Raw genomic sequence first — 23,756 nt, 5'->3', positions numbered from 1 at the left:
TTCCTTCTTTCCATTCTGCTTTGGAAATGGTTATTATTACATTTTTTGATATACTTTATTTCTTTTGCTATCATATCATGCCTTCTGTTTGATATGCTTATCATGTTTTTCTTTGTGATCGGTTACCTCAATCATCCATCGTGCATATAGTGGGATTCAAATTCTTTATGTCATTAGAATTAAACAACTAAAGTTTAAGACAATAAAAAAATTTCGAATAGACTTTTATAATTTACCATTAGTCATCTTGGCTCTTGGAAATTAGTTGAACTTGTACGATGTGGTAAGCTTCTTTTATTTGTCTATTTTAGTGTTAATATGTTCAAAAACTTTATCTTTAAATAAATGAGTTTCATAATATGTTTATTAGTTTATTTTTTATTTAAATAAAGACATTTTTTATTCCATCAAGTGATTTTTATCATCCAAATTATAAAAAATTTAATTTAGACACGGATATAAAGGGCAATGTAGGTTGTGAACTTCACTTTTAATTGGTTATAGTCTTAACTATTCATACAATATTTTCGTTTTTCTTTTGTATTTTGTGAAAGAAAGGATAAAAAATAGATAAATTTACATATAACACTTATGAACAAACTTTATAATGGTAGATCCTCTCACAAAAAGTGTATCATCCAAGGTCTTTCATTAGCATACTATTTATATAGGTATATTAGAATTTTAGGAAACTTCAGTTTAGTGTGACCTTATCATATGTTTTTTTTGTATGTTCTATACCATATTCTATATTTGTATAGATATTTTCTGATATAAAATAAAGTTTCAGTTTATTATACTTTATACATTGTGGCTATTAAAGTAATTAATGATCTCATAAAATAAAGTTGGACCAGTTGAAAATTGACATGTAATATCACATTCATGTAATTTTCATGCTACATATTTCATAATTGATCTATGTCATTTGGTTATGTTAATATTAGTGATCATTGATGAGTTTAGATACAGTGAAGTATGCTTTGGTCCTATACTAATATGGTCAATAGACGAAATTATTTTGTATGTTCTATTTAATAATGACTATAGTTTTGAGCTCATAAAGTATAATATATTTATAAGGATATATATGTGACCCAATGGGAGATTGTTAGAATTTTAATGATCACACATGCATAATTAAATGTATTAAGTTATTATTTTTTATTTACTATAATTAAATTAATATAATTAAAATAAAGTTATTTGGCTAAGAGGTATAATTATTATAAAAATTAATTGTATGAATATCATCAATTACATTTCTAACTTGATGATAAAACAAGTTAGAAATATGAAACATTCTGATGACGAGACAAGTTAGGAATATGAAACATGGGTATTTCTATAAATAAAGTTATAGTCCCCAATTGCAGTATCAATTTTTAGATTTCTCGTCCCCTGTCAAAGAGAAACAAAAGGGTTCTTATAGATACTTGCATTTGGAAGACTAATTCATCAATTAAACCAAAATTCTCTGATGGATTCATCAGGTATGCTTTCACGTTAATATATTTTATAATTATTGTAAGATTTTATGTATATTATTATGGATTTAATAAGTTCTTATGAAAACATTCTAAGATTCAGTTTTGGTTGTTTGATCTATGTGTTAAATAATCAATAATTTTCCCTCAAAGTCTATCCTTACATTTGCTACTAAATTTCGTTTTTGATAAACAAGATTAATAAAATGTCATGAGAGGCTTGGAAATTAGAAGAAATTATAAGTTCTAATACTTACTCAAAACACTTATCTACTGAATAAATTTCTACTATTTTCCCTCAAACAACTCTTACACTCTTTTCTTTCCTTTTTTTCTGAATAAATTTCTACTTTCAGAATGCATTTAGTTCAGCTTTAAATTAACATCGTAATTCATTAATTGGATTTTTTTGACCCTAATTTAATGTCCCATGGTTGAGTTTATCTGATCATTCTTATGTATTTAGCAAGTCAAATCAATAACCATAAATTTATGATTTGCCAAATAAATCAACAATTACCAACTTAACTCTCTGTGACCTTTAACTAAATGTAATCTTAGATGTTCTAAGCATATTACAACTATATCATGCTCCACAATATAGTATTTGTTTAAATAATAAATAATAAAATATAAATCTCATTAAATGTATTCATGTGTATAATTCTATATTAATTATATATTATTTTTATAATTAATTATTTTTTGGGATGTGTTGGAGAATATTAAAGGTGGCTAATTCAAGTGTGTGCCCGTATAATTCCCCTCGCGTCTTCTCTTCCTCCCTGCTCCAAAAGATTGCCACCTTCAAGGATCGCCCGCCCCCAGTTGTCGCCTCATCCGCTTCCACCTCTGTCGCCTCCTCCTCCCCCCTCGATACCTCCGCCTCCGACCTCGTATTCTCCGCCTTCCTCTTGTTTGGCTGACAGCCTATAGTGGGTTCAGCCATAGTGGGCTTTAACAGCCCACCTCCTTTAAAACCTAACCCTAAATCATATTAAGGGGTGTGGGTGGCTGCGTTTTTGTGGTAGAAAGAGGCAAAAAATCTACAGTAATGAGGAGAATACTACAGCCACATGATTCCAAAAGAAGGAGGAGAAAAAAGTAGAAAAATAAGAAGAAAAAAAAAGGGAAGAAGACAAGGACAACGCAGATAGACTATTCTTAATCATCTAGTAGTGTTTTCATCTCAGATTAAATCAGATCTATAGTAGATTCTTACTGTGATTACTTGGAAAGAATTTAAATATTATGCATAGTGACGTGATCCTTATATCTTAGTTATTCTCTTGTGATTGTTGCTAGGGTTTTGGGCAAGAGATTGAGATTTGTATATTCATTATCCTTATAGTGAATTATCTCTAGTTTGCCCCATGTTTTTTATCCTTCACATTAGAGGGATTTTTCACGTAAATCTTGGTGTTATATTTTATTGTGATTCTATTTAATTTCGTTGTGTGCTTTGGCCTGCTAGTATTTGTTCATATATAAAAGGTTATTCCACTTTATATCCTATTAACTAGTATCATAGCAAGGTTTTAGTAATTTAATTTTGTATTTGAACATGGAGGCCAGTAATATTTCTCGAATGATTAGTTTGAATGGAAACAATTGGATGATATGGAAACCAAGAATGGAAGATCTCTTGTATTGCAAAGATTTGTATGGACCTTTGTAAGGGGATAGTGCAAAACCTACAACTATGACAGATGATGAGTAGAAAGATTAGATCGAAAAACAGTTTGGTTTATTCGATAATGGCTTGATGATAGTGTCTTTCACAATGTTTCTATTGAAATTTCTACATATTCTCTTTGGAAAAAATTAGAAAGTCTCTATAAAAGAAAAACAGTTAGTAACAAAGTTTTTTTTATCAGAAAACTTATGAACCTAAAATATAGAGAGGGTGCTTCTATTACTGAGCATTTGAATGAAATGCAAAGTATTACTAACCAGTTATCCTCTATGAAAATGTCTCTTGATGATGAGTTGCAGGCATTGTTACTTCTCAGTTCATTGCAAGAAAGCTAAGAGACATTGGTGGTTTCCCTCAGTAATTATGCGCCATATGGTGTTGTCACTATGAGTCAAGTAATAAGCAGTTTGTTGAATGAAGAGTTGAGAAGAAAGAATTCAGCAACATCTCAGAATGATTCACAAGCACTTATCTCAGAGAACAAAGGAAGGTCAAAGTCTAGAAGCAGTCCACGCATAGATAGAAGCAAGTCAAGATCAAAAAAAGATATTGTTTGCTATAATTGTGGTGAGAAAGGACATTACAAGAATCAATGTAAGCAACCTAAAAAGAACAAGAAAAAGAGAAAAGAAGTGGAGTCTACAAAATCAAAGGATAATACTACAGCTATAGTGCATGGTGGTGATTATTTGATTTTGTCTCCTTCTGATGATATTTTTTTCTTGTGTGTGTCAGGATCTTGAGTGAGTGATTGACACAGGTTCTTCTTATCATGCTACACCACGGAGGGAGTTTTTTGCTACATACAGGTCCGAAAATTTTGGTGTTGTCAAGATTGGCAACTATGGCACGGCAAACATCATTTGCATGGGTGATATCCATTTAAAGACCAACCTTGGCTGCAAGTTCGTGCTTAAGAATGTGAGGCATGTAGTTGACTTGAGGCTGAATTTAATTTCAGTTGGAAGACTAAATGATGAAAACTATGATAGCAGATTTCACAGAGGGCAATGGAAACTCAGTAAGGGTTCTCTTATTGTGGCTAGTAGAAAGAAATATCATACTTTGTACAGGTTGCAGGCTAAAGCTTATGGTGAGCAATTAAATGCTATAGAGAAATACTTCAGTATGGAGTTATGACATAGGCGACTGGGACACATGAGCGAGAAGGGGCTGCAAGCTCTTTTCAAAAAAGATGTATTGTCAGACCTCAGAGATATACATCTGAACTCTTGTATTGATTGTTTGGCTGGTAAACAATATAGAGTTTCACTTGCTAGTCCTATTATGTCTAGAAAAATACATGTCTTAGACCGTATTTATACAGACATATGTGGTCCTTTGAGGACAAAAACTCCTGGTGGATCTATTGATGTTCCTGGTATAAGTGACGCACTTTATTTTATCACTTTTATAGATGATTTTTTCAGAAAAGTTTGGGACTATGCTTTGAAGACCAAAGATCAGGTTATTAATGTCTTCAAATAATTTCATGCCAGAGTTGAAAGGGAGACAAAAAGATAATTGAAATGCATAAGATCAGATAATGGTGGTGAGTACATAGGATTGTTTAATGTTTATTGCATGTCACATGGGATCCAACATGAGATGAGAGTTCCTGGTACACCTCAGCATAATGCAATTGCAGAGAGGATGAACGGCACCATCATGGAAAAGATCAGATGTATGCTTTCACAGGCCAAGCTACCCAAGAAGTTTTGGGATGAGGCTTTGAGGACTACAGTTGATGTGATCAACTTATCACCATGTACAGCCCTAGATGGTAATGTTGCAGAGCATGTATGGTCAGGGAAAGATATTTCCTACAGGCATCTGAGAGTGTTTGGTTGTCAAACATTTGCATATGTTCCAGACAATGAAAGGTCCAAGCTGGATGGTAAGACAAAAGAATGTATTTTTCTTGGCTACTCACATGATCATTTTGGTTACATGCTTTGGGATCCAAAAAAGCAAAAGGTGTTTAGAAGCAGAGATGTAGTCTTCTTTGAGGATCAAACTTTTGAGGATTTGAAGAAGAAGGCACCAGCCAAGACTTCTGCAGAAGGATTAGTATATTGTGACCCAATTACTCCTCCAATATATCAGGGTGATGAGAGAGATGTGCAAGAAGATGAGTATGTGATGCTTACTGATATAGTTGAATCAGAGAGTTACCAGGAAGTAGTTGAAAGTGAGTAGAAAAAGAAGTGGTTAATTGTCATACATGAAGAGTTGAATGCTCTTTAGAAAAACCACACTTATGATTTGGTACTACTACCAAATGGAATGAAGGCCTTGAAGAACAAGTGGGTTTTCAAGTTGAAGACTCAAGAATATTGTTCTCAACCAAAGTACAAAGCTAGATTAGTTGTGAAATGCTTTGGTCAAAAGAAAGGTATTAACTTTGAAAAGATTTTTTCTCCTATTATTAAAATATCTTCTATTCGTGTTGTTCTTGGTATTGCTGCTAGCTAGGACTTGGAGTTTGAGCAGTTAGATGTGAAGACAGCTTTACTTCATGGTGATTTGGAAGAGAAAATTTATATGGAGCAACCATAAGGCTTCAAAGTCAAAGGTAAAGAGAATTTTATCTGCAAGTTGAAGAAGAGCTTGTATAGGCTAAAGCAAGCTGCAAGACAGTGGTGCAGAAAGTTTAATTCATTTATGATAGAAAATGGATATAAAAGAACAACTTCAGATCATTGTGTATACATCAAATGGTTTGGTGAGAATTTTATTATTCTCTTACTTTATGTTGATGGCATGCTTATTCTTGAGAAAGATATGTCTACAATTAACAGGTTGAAGAAAGAATTAAGTGAGTGTTTTGCAATGAAGGACATGGGGCCAGCAAAACAAATGCATGCAGATTTCCCGTGACAGAAAAACTAAGAAGATTTGGTTGTCATAGGAGAAAACATCGAGAAGGTATTGGAAAGGTTTAGTATGAGCAATGCAAAGCCAGTTGGTTCTCCTCTTGCAGATCACTTCAAGTTGTGCTCAGAACAGAGTCCGTCAAGTGATGAGAAGAAGGAGAAAATGCAAAAGATTCCTTATGCTTCAGTAGTTGGAAGTTTAATATACGCGATGGTATGTACGAGGCCGGACATTGCATATGTAGTTGGTGTTACTAGCATATTTCTTGTAAATCCAAGCAAAGAGCACTGGGCAGTAGTGAAGTAGATTTTTAGATATCTCAAAGGGAGCTCTAAGATTTGTTTAAACTTTGGAGGTAGACCACTTGTGTTGACAGGTTACACTGATGCAGATATAGCAAGAGATATAGATATGAGGAAGTCCACATCAAGTTATGTACTTACTTTTACAGGGGGAGCTGCTCTCTCTACCACAGAAGCAGAATATATTGCTGCTATAGAGGTATGCAAAGAAATATTATGGATGAAAGAATTTTTACAAGAATTGGGATTGAAACAAAAAAATTATGTAGTCCATTGTGACAGTCAGAGTGTCATCTATTTATGCAAGAACTCAATGTTTCATTCCAAGTCAAAACATATAAATGTCAGATATCATTGGATTCGAAATGTATTTGAAGAGAAGCAGTTGTAGCTTTAGAAAATTCACACTGATGATAACGGAGCAGACATATCGATAAAGACTTTACCAAAAGAAAGACATGAGATATGCCGACAGCTAATCGGCATGGCTTGACATTGAGGAGTCATGAGACAGTCTCCCTTATGGGCTCAAGGGGAAGGTTGTTGGGCTAACAGCCTATAGTGGGCTTTAACAACCCACAACCCACCTCCTTTAAAACCTAACCCTAAATCATATTAGGGGGTGTGGGTGGCTATGTTTTTGTGGTTCAAAAAGTAGAAAATCTACAGTAACGAGAAGAATACTACAGCCACGTGATTCCAATGAGGAGAACAAGACAAAAAATAAGAGAAAAAAGAGAAGAAGACAATAACAATGCAGAGAGACTGTTCTCAATCATCTAGTAGTGTTTTCATCTCAGGTTAGATCAGATCTATAGTATTCGTACTATGATTACTTGGAGAGAATTTAGATATTGTGCACAGTGACATGATCCTTGTATCATAGTTATTCTCTTGTGATTGTTGCTAGAGTTTTGAGTAAGAGATTGTGATTGTATTCTAGTTATTCTCTAGTTTGTCACGTAATTTTTTTCTATTACAGTTTTTCACGTAAATCTTGATGTTCTATTTTATTATGATTCTATTTAATTTAATTCGATGGTATGTTTTTCTGACCTAGTATTTATTCAAAAGATTACTCCGCTTTATATCGGATCACTCTCTCCCGACTTCGACTCCGCCAGCGTCTCCTCCGGAGGACCCCTTCCGACCCCTCCATACCCACCTCCGCGCTGAGTTGCTCGGTCGTCACCCCTCCCTCCTCTCCCAGCTCGCTTCCCTCCGATCCGCTGAGTCCTCCCTCGCCGAAGTCCGCTCCGGCGTGGACTCGCTCCGCCGCGCCCGCCACGATTTTGCCGAGCCCCGCCTCGCCGTCCGGGCCCACACCCTCCAGCTTTCTAACCTCCCGCCGGCCTCCTCGCCTCCGCCGCCCGACTTCTCGGCCTCTGCCGCAGGCTCCGTAACCTCGTCGCCGGGGGTTCCCCCGACCGCCTCGACCTCGCCAAGTCCGCCGAGATGCACCGTGAGATGGAGCTCCTCTACCAGGAGGGCAACCTTGCCGGTATCTCCGTCGTCGAGGATGAGATACGCTGGCTCTCGGAGACCGGAAGCCGGCTGCGCGGCGAGGCCATGAAGGCCGTCGAGCGGGGCATGGACGAGTCCAACCAGAACGACATCTGGTGTGGCCTCCAGGTGTTCTACAACCTCGGCGAGCTCAGATCCGGTGTCGACACCCTCGTCAGCAAGTACAAGGGGGCGGCCGTCAATAACGTGGGGACGGCGCTCGACATGAAAGCGATCTCGACGTCGTCTGGGGGTTTCGGGCCCGGCGGTGTGCAGAGGAGCGGGACACCGCAGGTTGGGGGAGGGAAGAGGGCCGCGGAGGCTCTTTGGGAGAGGACGGGGAGGTGTATGGACGAGCTCCACAAGGTTGTAACGGCTGTATGGCATCTGCAGACCGTGCTATCAAAGAAGAGGGTGCCCTTCACGCTGGTCCTGTTCCTCCATGAAATTAGTGAGTCCAATTTTCTCTCGGATTAGGCTCTTTCTCCCAAGCTTTTAATAAGAAATTAGTATCTTTATATGATTGTTTTGTTTAGATCAAGCGATCTTCATTTCTGAAACCTTGGAGCTGTCATAAAAATGGTGGGTTTAATCCTGTGCTATAAAATAACTTCTGATCTTGAGGATACTTCCATGATTGGCATAGTGTAAATCACCTGGTTATGTTTGCCTGTTTTGTAGTTAAAATACAAATTCCAATTTTCTCATTTTATGCTGACTTTGGACGTTTTACCATAGCACCTCAATCAAATGCGAAATTGGCATCAACTTAACTTAGGCATTTTCTTCATCAGATTATTCAAAATTCAATGTGTTTTTTTTTCCCTTCCTCTGCCCTAACATCACTGTTGGCATCAAATTGAGTTTTATTAATGGTCAACCAGATGGGTGGTAGATAAAAGGATCCCCCTGACTTGCCATCAGGGTGTTTCACTCTTTAGTTAGGTTGTTATCCAGAAACCTGGGATATAAAATAAGTGGTCAACTATCAAAGCAATAAATTATCCTTGTCCCATTACTTCAATAGTTTGGTGCAGTCTCCTAATGATAGGTTCATCGAACTTTCACTTTTGTTCCATCTTAGCCGAGGTTTATGTAGCTCTACCACTACCATGGAAGCTTTTTTTTTTTTTTTTTTTCTTAAAGAGATAATAGACTTGTCAATTGTCTTTGTAGTAGGATTCACACTGTACAAATATCGTTGTTGGCCTTCCAATATGGCAAAAAAACTTTTAGCATCTCATGGCATTTTAAAAGGGCATGTTCATGTTGTAGTATCTAGTAAACTACACTTCATTTTTATTCTTCTTGAGGCCAAGGTTATCTGTTGGACCTTTTATTCTAAAACAGATTTAGTTTTACACTTTCACTTATCTTTTTGAATGATCTATGGTTCCAGAGTTACTTTCTTATTTCTCCTTCCTGGAGATTGTGGAGGAAGGTGATCCTATATTAACAAATCAGATTTGGGAAGCACTTGTGAAAGCTTTTGAAAGCCAAATGAAGTTTGCTTTCACAACATCTAGTTTTGTCAAAGTAGCATTTACTCCTGGGTACCCGAAGCTGTTCTCTATGATTGAGAATCTTCTTGAATGAATTTCACGTGATATTGTATTATGACCCTTTTTCTGAGCTTTTGAATAATATTTATTGAGCATGTTTGGTCCAGTTGTTTATTGAGTCTGTTTAGTTCAATTAGAGTCAGGTAGAGATTTATTTAATATTTATTTATTATTAAGAGTCCAAGTCCTTGTAAACCCTAGGTTGAATTTTATAAATAGTGATGTAACCCTTTTCTTTAATCAATCAAGCAATCAATAAAATATTATTTCAGTGTTATGACAAATCCTAGGAGGCCGATCCCCTCGAAGCGATCAAAGAGGCCGATCCCCTCGAAGTGATCAAGGATGTCAATCCCCTCGAAGCGATCAAGGAGGCCGATCCCCTCGAAGTGATCATTCCTCCATTTCTCTCATAATAAAACCCTAGGGTCTTATCATTTGGTATCAGAGCGGCGATCCTTGGCGTTCTCGCTGCAGTGTTGCCGTAGTTATTAAAAAAAACAAAACAAAAAGAGAGAGAGAGAAGAAGAAGAAGTCACAGCCACCCTTGCTTCCCCTGCTTTCGACCAGCCCACCCGCCGCCGCTGCTCTCTGGTCAACGATCACTGCCGCCGCTGCTTCCCGGCCAACGGACCACCACTGCCGCCGCTGCTGCTCAGCCAGCAGCCACCACCGCTGCCTCCTTCTCCACCGCTGCCCGCCTCCCCTTGCGTCGCAGCCGCAACCGCTCGACCTCCCCTCCTCGGCAATCGTTGGTGACACTGCTCCCAGCCGCGCCACCACCGCTACCTCCTTCTCTACCGCCGCCCGCCTCCCCTTGGGTCGTAGCCACAACTGTCGGTTGCCTCTCTCCTCGCTGCAACCGAAACGGGGCAACTCACCGATTGCCCTTGTTCCCAGTCGCATCACCACCACTTTTCCCAGCCGCCTCGTTGCCGCTCGATCACCGTCGCCCGCCTCCCAGCCACAACCCTAGCTGCCTCCCCTTGGGTCGTAGCCGCAGACGCCGATTCCTCTCCTCCACTGGCATCAACAACAGAGCATCCTCTGCTATCGTAGCCACGACCCTCGGCCTCCTTCTCCTTCTCCACCGTCGCCGCTGCTTCCCGGCCGCTCGACCACCGCTGTCGTTGCTCCCCGACCACCAACCTCCTCCTCTCCAGCACCGCTACCCCTGCTTCCCGCAACCCGCACCCCTACTGCAACCCGCCGCACCTCTACATCATTGTCACAGCATCAACCCCCTTGCTCTGCACCATTGCCACAGCCCCCCTTGCCACTGTCGCCGCTACTTCCCGGCCGCCGACGTCTGCCACTGATTCCTCTTCTCCACCGCAGCCTCAACCTCATCCACTTCAACACCTCAACCCCCTTGCTCTGCACCATTGCCGCAGCCCCCTTGCTCTGCATCGTTGCCGCAGCCGCCGGTTGCCACCACTACAGCCTCAACCCTGGCCGCTTCAATGCCACCTCCCTCTTGTTCTGCCTCCATTGCTACAGTTGTTGGTTGCCATCACCGCAGCCTCAACCCGGCTGCTTAGCGATCGATTCCTTCGGTCACAGCAGTCGCAACCGTTGCCTTCCAGCCCCCGGTGCTCTCACCCCACGCAGCGATAGAAACAGGGCAGCAACTCTTCCTCCAACACAGTGACCGCAGCACTGCCCTCGGCATCCACCTCCTCGGCAACTTCACATCGACAGTGCTGATGCCCTTGACCGACATCAAAAACAGGAGTTGAGATTACAGATTTGCAATCGTACGTAATGGCTGCCGATAACTCAGTGAAAGCACAAATGGAAGCGTTGGAAACCAGAATTGAGAATCAGCTAATGGAAGTATTGGAAACCAGAATTGAGAATCGGCTACAAGAAACCCTTCATGATTCCAAAAAAAGCTTGTTGGAGCACTTTAGCATGTTTCAACAAGATAGGAGCTCAAGTTCTACGTTGCATAGATCTGGAAATACAGGAAATGGGCCCCAAGACTGTGACACAAACTACTCACACATGAAGGTGGAATTTCCGAGATGGGAAGATTGGGATCTGACTAGTTGAATCTCTAGGGCGAAAATTTTTTTCGTTTTCACAGAACCCCAGGAGAATCCAAGGTAGAAGTAGCCTCAATCCAACTCGATGGAGATGCAATCCAGTGGTATGATTAGTATGAAACTTTCCACGGAGTTCCTTCGTGGGAGCAGTTCAAAAGAGGGCTTCTTATTCGCTTCGGCCTATCAGAATATGAGAATGTTGATGGACAGCTCGTCAAAATTCGTCAGACTTCTACAGTGTTGGAATATCAGAGCGTGTTTGAAAGATTGTCAAATCAAGCTAGAGATTGGTCAGAACGATAACTTTTGGGTACATTTATTGAAGGGCTTAATCCAGAGATTCGGTGTGAAGTTAAGGCTCGTCAACCCCGCACCATGATAGCTGCAATTTCATTTGCACGCTTGCATAAGGAAAAAATCAGCTTGGAGTACCGTCGAAACAGATGTGTCAATAAACAGGTGATCAGCAAGCCACCCGCCTCATCTATTCCCAACCAAGGGCAACTTTCTGATGATTGAGCCAATTGGAGAGGAACCGGAAGCAGAAGAGTTGTAATTCGATCCCGAAGGTGTGGGAACTGATGAAGATATTGAAGCCAGCACACATACAGTGCATGCATTGGCTGGCTACGCTAACCCACAAACTATGAAAATCGGAGGAACTTTGAAGCATCAGCCTGCCACTGTTTTGATTGATACGGGTAGCACTAATAATTTTATGGACAGAAAAGTTACAGACCGATTAGCCCACCACATTAGGCTATGACAGATTCGAAGTAAAGATCGCTGAAGGACGGATTTTAACTTATGATAGCAAATGTTCAAAGATAAAATTGATTATACAGGGTCAGGAGTTTCTTGCAACAATTACTACACTAAAAAATCGACATGTTGCTTACACTATCAAAAAGTGGAGACCATACTTGATCAACGGATTGTGATGCGTTATAGATAGCCTTTGACTGGAGTGCTGAAAGAGAAGCTCCCCGAGTTTGATGCTGCTCAGCCTTGAGGACAAGGTTGATTTGAAGAGGGAGGAATTGTTAGGACCCTTTTTCTGAGCTTTTGAATAATGTTTATTGAGTCTGTTTAGTCTAGTTGTTTATTAAGTATGTTTAGTTCAGTTAGAGTCAGGTAGAGATTTATTTAATATTTATTTATTATTAAAAGTTCAAGTCCTGGTGGACCCTAGGTGGAACTCTATAAATAATGATGTAACACTTTCTTTTAATCAATCAAGCAATCAATGAAATATTATTTCAGTGTTATGACAAACCCTAGGAGGCTGATCCCCTCGAAGTGATCATTCCTCCATTTCTTTCATGATAAAACCCTAGGGTCTTATCACACTGATGTTAAGGGGGTTCTTCCAGCTCTCAACCCTGAAGCAAAGGAACAATTGGTTTCTGCCATTAACATATTCCAGGCCGCATTTCTAGCTCTATGCCTAAGTCGTCTCTCAGACAATGTAAAGAGTATATTCCCAGTATCTAGCCATGGAAGTATTCCATCCAAGGATCAGATCTCTAGAATTATATTGCATATTCAAGAATAGATTGAAGTTGTGAGAATGCATGGACACCTTATACTTCTAGTGTTACATGAAATTGGCAAAGTTCTGCTCTTGTTAGCTGAGAGAGCTGGATACCAGGTAAATAATTTCCAACAGTTAAGTCCCTTCAAAAGATATTTAACTTGTGTACCTACTTTTTAGTTATGAAGTGAATCTTAAGCTTAATTTTACAAATGCCAGTTTTGGTTACTTGTTATACTTCTGCTACCTATTATCTGTTGTGCATTGTTATATACAACTGAATTTAGGTTTTGGATATCTTCTAGGATACTGACTAGTCAGAGTTTTCATTATCCGGAGTATTTCTTGATTGTTAAGTTTTATAATTTTGTTTCCTCTCTGGAAGTTTTGATACTGATTGTTTTTGTAAGGTGGAAACGACCGGGTTTTTTTAACAAGTTAAAGCTGATTTAAGGATCACAAGTTGTAGTCCATTATAATTTCAGAAAGTCAACTTCTTTCAAATCGAATCTAGTTATCCATTTTAATATAAAAATCTTGAGAACAAGCTAGAGTAGTATGATATGGTGCATTGTCTTAAGCTTAGCAGCTATAGATCAACATTCCATGTTTCCTTATGAAGTGCTTAGATGAGGAAATTAGAAATTAAAAATCTGTTTCTATGTCTGAGAGCCGTATTCTCTGAGTTCAACTTGAAGTCCGTTAAACAGGTGTAGCATCTGATTTAATCTCTTTTTCATTACTAAATGGTTTGGATTCTTTGGAACATATCAAATTATAGTAGATGCAAGTCATATCCATATTCCATACTTAATCTTTTAATTTATATGTGTGAACGTATTAAAAATTGTAGAAATTGTAGTGAAAACTTATGTCATCTCTAATCTTTGACCTCATTTCTTAACATTCGCTCAGACTGTTCTGTATGTTTATAAGGTGAGATGATTGCTGAATCTTTGTTGTTAGAGGTCTCAATTCACAGGCCTATTGACGGACATACAGGCAGAGCCGATTGGTAGATTCATTGATTCTATAGATTGGGAAGGAAAGACAAGTTAGTTGCCTATCTAGAGTGGTAACCAACACGACAGGTAGGGGAAATACTGAGCCTATTGTATTTATACTACGAATCAGCTTACTGTCTCAGTTGGCTCGAGAGAGTTTCAGTGCTAACTCCGTGAAATTGTTCCAATGTTCCTTCCGTAAGATAGGCTCACTTGTCCTCCGAAGAGGTTCAATTCACCTACTATAGCGTTTGAGGCCAGGAGAGACTTTCCTGAGTCGGTGTTGGTGTCTGAGGTGGAGGAGCCCCTACAGATGGGAAATCTTCGACCAAGTCGGTTAGGTGTCTGAGGGAAGCCCTTAGGCTGCCTGAGTCAATGTGTGAGGCCAAGGTTCGTAACTCGAAATTGAGACTTGCCCGAGTCCAAAGAATAAGAAAAGAGGTTCATTCCTGCTGTCAGTAAGTATTCCATTCCTATTCCCTTCCCTGCTAGTAAGAGGGATAAGAGTGTTCGAGGGACCGACGGATGCTTCCCCACGTGGAAAGAGTAGGAAAGGGGCTTGTCTCTACGTTCCATTCCTGCTGTCAGCAGTCTCCTCTCTTCCCTTTCTTTAGCTAGAGTAAAGGTGTCTGAGGGCAAGACACTCCACTCTCAAGTATCTGCTTTCCCGACTCTAAAGAAGAGGAAAGGGGGATTTCTTTCTTAATATCGAAACCAACTGAAAATAAGTATTATTTCCCTTCAGGACTAAACAAGTCCTATCAAAGTCAATATTGTTTAGTCCTTAAATCCTTAGATGGTTCAATATTTCTTGTCATAAATATGAAATTAGATCATTGTATGTCCCGCTGTTACCAAATAAAAGTAAATTTAAATGTTTCAATACCATTAACTTTGGGTAAGACTTCGATGCTGCTTTTCATAATCAATTTGTGAAAACTGCATGATTACCAATGGCACATTTCGAAATATTGTGATATAAAGAAATTGAACTGATGCAATATGGTCTGATTATTTTAAGTTGAGTTCATAGTATGATGAAAATCTAGGCCTGGTTTTTTTATTCTAAATAATCTATTTTTTTAAAGAGGCAAATATAGTCCATTTAGAGCACAAAAAGTTCAAATTCTGATTGGATCTGATTGAAGTAATTATTGTTCATATATAATAAGTAAGTAGATTTCTGATTGGGAAAGAATTTGTTTTCCGTCTTTCTGAACCATACTTCTGAATTTATTTTCTGAACCAAGTTCCAGGGGTATTGATCAACCATGAAAAACTAGGACCATCATTGGCTATCACATAATGTGCCTTCTTTAACTTTGGTTAATTGGTCAGATTTTTTATCTAATGCCACTATATTTCTGACTGTTAGGTATCCACAGGCCCTGAAGCCTGCCAACTTACAGGTCATGCAACTGCAGCCCAAATCAAGAATTTTGCCCTTTGCCAGCATCTGCAGAAGATCCATACTCGCATTTTGGACACTACCTCTTCGCTTCCAAGTATAGCTTCAGATGTCCTGTCTCCTTCTCTTGGAGTCGTCTATGGAGTTGCATGTGACTCAGTAACCTCCTTATTCCAAGCAATGCTTGATCGTCTGGAATCCTGCATCCTGCAAATCCATGAATAAGATTATGGAGCAGAGTGAATGGATGCAACAATGGATAATAATGCCTCTAGTTATGTGGATGAGTTGCAGAAATGCACACTCCATTTCCGGAATGAGTTCCTGTCCAAGATTTTGCCTTCACCTGCGTCTTGTTCTGAGACAATATGCACCATGCTAGTTCGCAGTATGGCCTCTGGAGATATTCTTCATCAGACATTCTGCTCTGGTGAGGCCTCTCTCTGAGTCAGGTAGGCTGAGGGTGGCAAGGGATATGGCAAAGCTGGAGCTTACTGTTGGACAGAACTTGTTTCCCGTTGGTGCACCATATCAAGCACTTGGTGCCCTCCGGCCTGTCATCTTTCTGGAGACATCTCAACTTCGAGGTTCGCCACTTCTTAAGGATCTGCCATCCAGCATGATACTCCACCACCTGTACTATCGAGCCCCTGATGAGTTACAATCTCCATTGCAGAGGAATAACCTGACACCTCTTCAGAACTCTGTGGCTTGATTCACAAGGTGAGGATCAGATCTGGAAAGGAATTAAAGTTACCCTTGACAATTATGAGATAAAGGTCAGAGCTCGAGGAGACCAGGAATTCAGTCCAGTCTATCCGCTCATGCTTCAGATCAGTTCATCATTGGCCAAGAGCACTTCACCTAAATATTGATATTAGATATGATTGTCCAAGAACTTGTTATGATAGATCATACACATCTTTCTTTAAATTTGTTTTCTCTTTCCAATAAACCCATTATCTACAATGATATTCATTGTGGTGTCTCAGGGCTGGCAGTTGGCAATTGTTTTGATGTAAATGAAAATTTCTGCACCATTGCTTTTATATATTGGTGTTGCATAGTCTTAACTCCATTGTCAATTAACATTACCTTCTTCGAAAACTTGCATCAACATTATTAGAACTTCATGGTGTTTATTATTCAGATTTCAGTATGGTCACCAAAATTTGACCACACTAGTTGGATTGGTTTTGATTGTGATGTTACATCGCTTGTAGTAATGGCTAACCGAAATAATCTTCATTTTGTACTTTGAGATTATCATGAGATGTTGTCATGGTTGTAAACTATGTTTTGGGATGCTGAACCAGCAAATTCTACCGAATATGTCAAGAACAAGAGCAACTAGTTTGCAGATGCAAGGCACATTTTCCGTTCAAAAAAGAAGTTGAAACCATGGAAGTGCCTAAAGGTATCTATCTCCTTGCAAGCTATTTCAGAATGGCCAAATAATTGACTGCAAAATGTGAGACAGGACAAGCAACATGACTCTTATCATGACAAGCCAATTTTAATTATCTGTAACCTCATCCTTTCCATCTGTCTCCCATTAATCTTAGCCATGTCGTGGTTTGAAATCTGCTAATACCTTGCTATGTTGCTTGCTTATACCTGTGTTCCAGCCGGAGACTGGGCACAAGAGAGGGGAACAGCAGCTACGATGACGGGCACAATGGACAACAATGAAGAGGATCTCAAAGCCAACCATGGCCATTCGAAGTCTGGAGTAAGAAGGAATGAAGAAAGATTGGCAAAAGCCTTGAGTAGACTCACTTCTGAGGTTATTTCGTCTCTTATCCTTTGGGTTTGCTCTAACGCATAATGGACTCCGTGCAAAAATTTTCGATTTCGATTACTTGTTCTAATGTTTCTGTTAAAAGAATAATCATTTGGATGATTTTTACGATAAGAATTTGATGTTGAGACTTCCCGTATTGGCTTTTTAATCACACATAGAAAGCACATAGAGTTTTGATTAAACAGTACATGAGTAGGTGACAATACTTGACCTGCTTTGTGACTTCATTTGGACTTGGGAGATTATTTCTGCTGTTGAGTTGAAGCTGTTGGTCACACAAATGATTTGTCAGCTGCTGCAAGGTGAATTAATTTCAGCTTTAGATTGGCTAACAAAATGTGATTTTTTTTTTGTTGCAATGATCTCTCAAGTATATAATTTTTTTCCATTCATTGGTCCTTCCTATTCCTGGATCATATGGTTTGTTTCTTTCACAATTTTGTTTTCATTTTGAGCATATTAGAACTCTTTGCTTGAGGATACCAGGCAATATGGAACTGGATTCCTTGCTCTATGGCTAAGAACACAAACTCTTTGTATCTCTTTTAACACATATTCCCTGTCTCCTTGTCATACACGGCAAATGTCATTTATCTGTTTGTGTTTTCCCTTCAATTCATGCATGTAGAACTTCTCGAGCTTATACAAAATATTTCTGTTCTATTTAAATTTCTTATCTTTCTCTCATGATAGAACAGTATATATTGCAATTCTATGGGATACTTCATTCTTTGAGAACATCGAGTAGCTGGCTTTCTTTTGATCTTTCCTTACTGATCTGTGATCTCAGCCAGCCACTTTCAGATTTCAACTCAAGCATTAGCTTCCTACCACAGTTCATATAAATGAACTTGACATTTTGTTCTTTTACCATGATGGAAATTAACTCAAGGAACTCCACAACATCCTACCATTTCCAATGACCATGTAAGTGTCTGTGAATTAGAGATCAAGAAACTCCATGCATAATATTAATACCTACCTATTGAGGGCATTTTTCATGTGTTTATACATGATCAGGTACTATATATTTATAATAAGCAGGTGCTGCTGATGACTGGAGTCAGAATTATTTTTTTTTTCTACATATACTGAATCCAATAATTAGATAATTGGAAAAATAACAATATAAGTTTTTTCTTATAAAATTCGTGTTGAAAAATAATACAGCATATATGATGATTTGCTTCCTTTTTGTAGTTCTTTTACCTGCATCTATTCTAAAAACATTATCATAGAAGAATAGCTAATTATATCACATGAACATTTGTAAGTGATGGATCTTGCTTTGCATAATTCATCCATTTTTACAAAGACAGCTAAAAATGCATACAAGAGAAATATATCTGATCTCAACAAATTCTAATGCATACATAGCGCGTGTCTAAATGTTTTAAACGATATACTAAAATGTACTTTGCTTTATTACTTCCCAAAATTCACTACCTTAATGAAAAAATATATGTGACATGAATAACACCACAAAAAGAGATGCTAAAAAAGGCAATCTAAATGTTGTTTGTCAGCTAATCTTAGTGGGTTAGAGTACATTAATATATTTTCCAACAAAGAATGCATGCAGAAAAAGATAGATGTGATAATTCCACAAATGAATTATTTGTGAGACCATCAGAGACATAAAAGAACATATGAATCTGATAACTAATAGCAATGCTTTGTTTCTTTAATTCCTTAATAATATCATTAGCCTTGTCATGAGAACCTGAAATTTGTCTGATTTAGCATTCCACCACATAGTTTCATGTCATATATTGAGAAAGCAATCTCTAAGTATGAAATTTTTTTTGTTATGTTTCTTCTCATATTAGACTATAGTAATCACCATTAGTTGCTTTACCATTCACTTCATTTTGAAATCAATATTATTTGCTTATTTGAGTCATCACAATGATCTCTTTTCAATTCAAAAGTATTTATGTAATTACATATGTTTTGTATTAATGTCACAACTAGTAAATAAACAATATTATATATATATATAATATATATAGTAAGTACTTATTAACTTGGCAGATCTTCTAAACAAATTCAAACAACTTTACACAACTATCAGATCTCTCTATGTCCATATAAATGTTGAAAATATTTCCACAAATCAGGTCATCGAACGATAAGAAACATCGGTTAAATATTTTAAATTACTAAATTTATAGTACCACAATAAATCAAGAAAATGCAGAATTCAGTCAACAAGTTTGCACGCAGAAGACCATGTTCATTCAGCTAATGGCTAATTGGCTCATTTAAGCAAAATTGGCCATCAAATTAGAGAAACTGTGAGATTTTGTTTCAGAACTTGGGAAGACAAGAAATCTTGAAATGATATCAACAACAGACAATGAGAAGGATAGTTGTCAGAATTATGTTATGGACTATAGAAATCAATGTGAATTGAGGGACATGATGGAAATAACAAATATCTTCATTCAACCTAGTTCACTTATTCAGACACCTTTCACATTTTAGTTTTTCCAAAGAAAGAATTAAAACAACCAATATCTTATAGACAAAAAGTGGATATATTATTGTATGTTTTCCATAATTATATGCCTAACGATGATGATAATTATGATTGTTAGCAATAAGAAAATATATATATATATATATTTGTATATATATATACACACACATACATATATATATATATATATATATATATATATATATATATATATATAAAAGAAATCCTGATTCTTCAGCACTAGGAAAAAAAGAAAAACTTGATCCAGAAAAATGTAAGCTAGTAAAGTGACTTGAACCTCCAGGCAATTTATAAGACAATTATATAGTTGATGCACAAAATGATTCATTCTTCATCTGACATTATTTGTATGTGAGAGAGAGAGAGAGAGAGAGAGAGAGAGAGAGAGAGAGAGATCAAAGTAAGAGAGGTGAAATGGGGAGAGGCAAAATTTCAAGAAGGCATTATGGATGTCAAAGACCACAAGAAGAAGCATCCTACTGGAGGTAAGCTTAGACAGTCTTCATAAAGCCATGTCCAAGAGAAAAGACTGATTTGAGCTTGGAAATTAGACTAGTAAAGGAAAAGGAGAAACACTAAGTTGAGCGATGGAGTAGTGTAGTCACACTCAATGTTGCACTCATGCAAGACAAAGGATTCAGTTATCTACAGCCGAGTGATCTCTTTTGTCCAACAAACACACTGTGATGGGCCACAAAAATGGGGATGTTGCATCAAAGCCATGCAAACAAAAGGGGAAAATATTGAAGCACAGCAGAAGTTGGACTGCTCATTCACCTATCCATATCCAAAGAAAAAGCTTTGGTAGGGAGGACAAGCACACCCCTTAAAGGCAATAGGGAGGTAGCACACCCCCCCACCCCTCACTAGATGTTGACAACCCTACTAGCAGCATTCATAGAAGCTATAGTTGCTAACAGTCATGATTAGCTCTGCAAGTAATTAAGAGAAGTCAATTCTTCACTCTAGAGAGAAGAAAACAACAGTATCATAACATAATGAAATAGTAAACATGTAGACACAAAAGTTGTAATAGATTAATAAAGAGAGAAAAGAAAAAAAATTTGACCTGCATCTCCTCCACCATTCACAGCTTACTTAGATTCTTGTTGTCTCCACCTCTTCAGATCACCCACATGCTGAGGCAGTAAACCAGAAGAAAAAGAAGGTACCAAAGACCCAACAATCCAAAACAAATCAACAACACAATGAAAGTTATGAAGACACCTTGTTGGTCTGTGTCTGGATGCACCTCTCCCTGTTCCTTCAAGAACAAAATCTCTGGAAGAAGAAGAAGAAGAAGAAGAAGATACAGCAGTTCCATTCTATTCTGTGAATCCATGACTCTTTCGCCTTGCGCTGGGGATTGATTACATCGGATGTAGAATGATGTCACTAATGCGATATGGATGGCGACCAGAGACAAGCAGGTGGTCCTCCGGATCATACGGAGTTGGAGTCACGGGAAGCCATGAGAAGGGTAGATGGATGATGGGCCAACGCCGCCGCCGCCGCCGCCGCCACCTTGAGGTCTACTGCTGAGGCTCTCGTCCCCGCCTCCATCGTTCATCTTGCTCCCGAATTGTGCCGCCATGCCAAGATTCAGATACACCATTCTTGAATCCAGGCTGAGGCTGCACGCAGCTATTTCGGGATTCATCCGTGGGTAGATGGCCGCTCTCGGGCTGTTTCCGGCGCCACCATTACCTCCACCGCTATTGGCTTCCTCTCGGGACATCACCAGTGCCGCGGACTGGACTAGCTCGAGACACAGCCTCAGCTTGTTGGGTTCTATGTGCGACAGGCCCGGCACGGCGCCCTTGAAGAGGAAGTCGGAGGTGAGGGTGCGAAGAATCTCCAGCGGGGTCACGCCGTCGACGGTGCGAACGTTGGGATCGGCGTGGTGATCGAGTAGGACGGCGACCATGTCGGGGCTCACCATCTCGGCGGCGATGTGGAGCGGCGTCTTCCCGGTTGGGCCGGCGGGGCAGTTGACGTCGGCCGCGCCCAGCTCGAGAAGAGCCTTGACCACCTCTCGGGTACAGTTCTCGACGGCGTAGTGGAGGGCGAGCGCATCGTCGAGGTTCAGCCCCTCCCCCATGACCATCAGCTTGACAAGCTCGACGTCGGAGGAGTCGAGGGCGCGGCGCATGCGGCGGATCTTGTGGTGGTGGTCTTCGAGGTCAGCGGCTGGGCCAGCGACATCGATCTGGTGAGGGTGGCGTGCGACGAAGGAGGGCCGGCGGGCGAAGGAGGACTTGAGACGGAGCTCCTCGATCCTGGCGACCACGTCGATGGGGAGGTGCTTCGCGAGCACCTCCGCCGGAAGGCCCGACTTGGCGACCAGGTGGGAGCAGGTGGCCCAGAGCTGCTGCATGTCTTGCTGCCGCGACGCCATCAGGACCTTCATCACGTCCTCGATCGACGCTTTCTCCACCATGCTGGCCAATTGCTTCTGCACCCACCCACCAAAACTAAGACTCTGCCACAAGCAGCTCTCCATCAACGTATGATTGGATTGTGAGTAAGGAAATTTTGGCTGATCGCCTTCATAAAATATAGGAAGAGAAGGACGGGGGACTGATGGAGCTGTTTATTGCGTTGTAAGAGAGCAAAACGGCACCCAATTCAAGAAATCGGGAATGATGCATGAAATGAAATGTGACAGCAAAGGAGGTTGATGCATGGGGAAAGGGGGAAACCCTAGTTCACCCGATGGGTGATAGATGGTCGGATTCGTGAAAGAGGCGCTCATGGCAGTCTCTGTAGAGGGCGTCTTTCGTACAGTAAAGAGAAGCAGGACTTTGTAGCAGCAGCAGCAGCAGAAGAAGAAGAAGAAGAAGAAGCAACAGTCCATAGAGACAGCCACATGATCGAGGAGGAGAAGTGAACCGTGATTTAGACATGATCGATAAGGTATTTGGGAGGATACCTCGGTGATCTGCTCCAGCTGCTTGACACCGAAGGAGCGGGCGGCGGCGAGGGTGTCGAGGGCGAGGTCGACAGCGGCGGCGCAGTGGGTGTGCCAGCAGCCGCGGTCGCCGCAGTTGGGGCGGGGCTCGTGCTTCTGCGGCACCACCGACACCTGCCCACTGTACAGGAACTGCAGCATCAGCAGGAACACCTCGTAGCTGACCGAATTCACCGGGACGACGGCCCCGCCCGACGCCCCGGGGGACGCCCCGCCGCCGCCGCCCCTCGGCGACGACAGGAGGCCCGGCGGCGGCGAGTCGGTGCCGCAGAAGAAGCTGCGGAAGAAGAGGCTGCGGGCGGCCAGGATGCAGCGGTGGGCGTGGACGAGGCGGCCCTCGACGCTGAAGGTGACGTCGCTGAAGGCCTGGCCATTGATGAGGAGGTTGAGGTAGTCCAAGGAGAGGGACTTGAGTGTCTCCTCCATCACCGACTCCCTTCCTTCCTTTTCTCCCCTTTGTCCTGTCCTCTTTGGTGTCTCCTTGATCTCTCCCGTTCTCTAGCTCAAGGTTCAGATCATATATCTGCTTATGATTCCGAAAGAGAGACTAAGATCTACGGGGATGAATATGAAAGATGAGAACAACGAAAGCGGTGGTACCAAGCGAGAGATAGAGAGAGAGAGAGAGAGAGGGCTTCTCCTTCTGACCTCTTAAATCTTTTCACATCACCTGCTCCTGCTCCTGCTGCTGCTACTTCTGCTCTCTTTCCATCTGCCTATTTGTGTGCTTCTGATGGGATGAGATGAGGTTTTTGTTCCTTGGGAGAGAGAGAGAGAGAGAGAGAGAGAGAGGGAGAGGGGAAGAAACTAAAGAGAGCAATTTGGATGGTTGTGCTGGGTGGCTGGAGAATATAAAATAATGGAGGTGGTAAAAAGAGGAACTTTGAGAGATAGATATATATGATGGCAACTCCTGCATGATCACATGTGATGGAAGAAGGCATATATGTTAAAAGCATCTTATTTTACTTAGAATCATTGATCAGATTAATCTACTCACATCAAAACAACTCTCCTCAGTACTATATCCCAAAAAAATATTCATGTCAAACCAATC

The 23,756-nt window shown here is 40.2% G+C and overlaps 1 protein-coding gene and 1 pseudogene across 2 annotated transcripts; one reads left to right on the top strand and one right to left on the bottom strand.

The window, feature by feature from the left end:
* Positions 1-6,827: 6,827 nt before the first annotated feature.
* Positions 6,828-16,570, top strand: LOC135622000 (conserved oligomeric Golgi complex subunit 5-like; annotated as a pseudogene).
* A 4,367-nt stretch (positions 16,571-20,937) lies between these two features.
* On the bottom strand, positions 20,938-23,511 carry LOC135623164 (BTB/POZ domain and ankyrin repeat-containing protein NPR5-like). 2 transcript variants are annotated; one of them, XM_065125778.1, is made up of 3 exons: positions 23,348-23,511; positions 22,661-23,222; positions 20,938-22,210 (listed from the first exon to the last, which is right to left on the bottom strand). In XM_065125778.1, the coding sequence occupies exons 2-3, from the start codon at positions 23,123-23,125 to the stop codon at positions 21,188-21,190; spliced, it is 1,488 nt and encodes a 495-aa protein (XP_064981850.1). In that variant the 5' UTR covers positions 23,126-23,222; positions 23,348-23,511; the 3' UTR covers positions 20,938-21,187. The 2 variants fall into 2 exon arrangements, with proteins under 2 accessions (XP_064981850.1, XP_064981851.1); XM_065125779.1 differs by having other exon boundaries at positions 20,938-22,183; positions 23,348-23,503.
* Positions 23,512-23,756: the final 245 nt, after the last annotated feature.

This window comes from Musa acuminata, chromosome BXJ2-9, assembly GCF_036884655.1.
Source record: "Musa acuminata AAA Group cultivar baxijiao chromosome BXJ2-9, Cavendish_Baxijiao_AAA, whole genome shotgun sequence".
Taxonomy (NCBI): Eukaryota; Viridiplantae; Streptophyta; class Magnoliopsida; order Zingiberales; family Musaceae; genus Musa; species Musa acuminata.
This window is presented reverse-complemented; position numbering and strand designations above follow the sequence as displayed.